The 1,976-nt window shown below is 32.1% G+C and overlaps 1 protein-coding gene across 1 annotated transcript in view; it reads right to left on the bottom strand.

Moving 5' to 3' along the window:
• Positions 1-425: 425 nt before the first annotated feature.
• Positions 426-1,976, bottom strand: part of LOC110447009 — a 3,475-nt gene continuing 1,924 nt past the window's right edge. The window contains exon 2 of the mRNA XM_021492389.1: positions 426-1,522. Coding sequence (XP_021348064.1) covers positions 969-1,522 — 554 coding nt within the window. The 3' untranslated portion in view covers positions 426-968. The remainder of the gene's footprint in view (positions 1,523-1,976) is intronic.

The following is a 1,976-nucleotide window of genomic DNA, read 5'->3' as shown; positions in this document are numbered from 1 at the left end:
AATATGAAACCTTTGAACCTAGCATCAAATTGTCCGATATCTTTCGAAAAACATTCATGATGAAATAAAAAGAATGATGATTCATCACAGAACCAGCGAAGAATAACAGAAACAAATTACATAATTATATAAGTTATTGGTCTTGGTCTAATTCTGTAAAATATATGATTCGGTTTGTTTTTACTTGTTTTGTTTTTTTGCATATTGTATATTATTGGTAAATATCATTAATATTTGTTTTAATGTCAATTTTTTTATTAGTATAAATAATTATTATAGATAATAATGCTCTATTTTTTTTTATATATGAACAAACAAAACTTTTCGTTTTACTATTTGGAACAGATATATAGTAAGTACAATTTTACAAAACTTTGACCTGAATTGTGATCAGTGAAATAGAATATATATATGAATAGTAATGAATGCATATAAAAGTGATGTCAAGCTTTATACATTGAAAAAAATCAAACATAACATGGAAATCCATTTTAAAAATAAATACAAATTATAAATAAAGTTTCTGAAATAACTGATGACTTAACCTAATAAAAGTAAATATACAAGTAATATATATTTCTCTCACTTACTCTAATGTTACCCTGCTTGCATGGATAAAACACTTTTGAGGCCTCGATAAAGGTATGAAATCAACAAGAATGCAGCCCAAGTTCGATCACATGGTCGATACTTTTTTTAAAACAAAATAGCAATTATGAAGACAAATTCATTCCATGAGATTCATCAGGTTGGAAACATAAATTCATAAACACTTAACTGTATACACAAGTATTGTTTCGACTAGTCCCTTTGCCAGATTATGACAAAACAAATGTTCAAATAGCTTCCATCAATCCAACCAACCAGATTACCCTGTGTATTTTCTATGCGACGTACAAACTTTGCTTCACATCAAACACTTGTTATAGCGCATGATATGTAGACGATACACAAGGGTTCGGTTTTTATCAAAAAACGACAATGTTTCCCGTATCGTTGGCGAAGGATACCGCTGTCGGTATACCATGGTGGTCTTTGGGGTTTTGTGGTAACGGTAGCCCCTCTGACTTGCCTCCACCTTGCAGCATATATAGCATGTTTCTCCCCTGGTCGATGACGAAGTAATTCGAAGAAGAATCCTCGGCGCACATTCCAGGAGTAAAGCTTGTGTAAAGCTCGCCTTTGTCCTCATCTGGTTTGAATTTGTCGGTGTAATTTCGGGTTTCGTCATGAATTTTGAGCTCCCTAGTGCCCACATCGGAGACTAGGATCTTTCCAGTGGCGCTCACCATCACATACAATGGGTGTTCAAAAATTGGATCTTTCCCGATGGTAGATATTATCCTTTTCCTTTTCCCCGTCTTTGGACAAAACACAAGAATATTTGCTTCGTCACATACGTAAACGTGTCCCGCTCGTGATATGGAAATTCCCTGTGGTTTCTTGAGCTTTCCAACCAACACTTTTTGGAATACTCCCTTGGAAGTATACACCCTGACACTTCCATCTCCTGTTCTTCGTCCTTAAATCGTAAAATAAAAAGATCAATTTCATAGTCTATATGCAAACTCATGAAACAAATATATAAGTGTTTATACATTATGAATATAAAAAACGTAGTTACTTTATATATGTATTTGAAGTAACAAAGAGAACAAAATCGCAGATTTATCACACATTTCCTTAATAATAATTAATGACACTAATTTGATATAATTAGATGTGCATTAATAGACAGGACTGTAATGTGAAGATATAAAGAATAAGTTAACAATATGATTGATTAAGCAAGATCATGTCAAAGGTAATACATGTATATACAAATATCTTTTAAATCTTATTGATAATTAGGAATGAGTAATGCAAAATAACTGTATTACAGTTTGATTTAAAACATATCATAAATTTAAACAGGGAAAATGATTTGAATACGGAAACAAAAACTTGAGGACCTTTATTGTTATTTGCCCCCCCCC

Source organism: Mizuhopecten yessoensis, unplaced genomic scaffold (genome assembly GCF_002113885.1).
Source record: "Mizuhopecten yessoensis strain PY_sf001 unplaced genomic scaffold, ASM211388v2 scaffold3111, whole genome shotgun sequence".
Taxonomy (NCBI): domain Eukaryota; kingdom Metazoa; phylum Mollusca; class Bivalvia; order Pectinida; family Pectinidae; genus Mizuhopecten; species Mizuhopecten yessoensis.
Note: the sequence above shows the minus strand (reverse complement) of the source record. Positions and strands in the feature narration are given on the sequence as shown.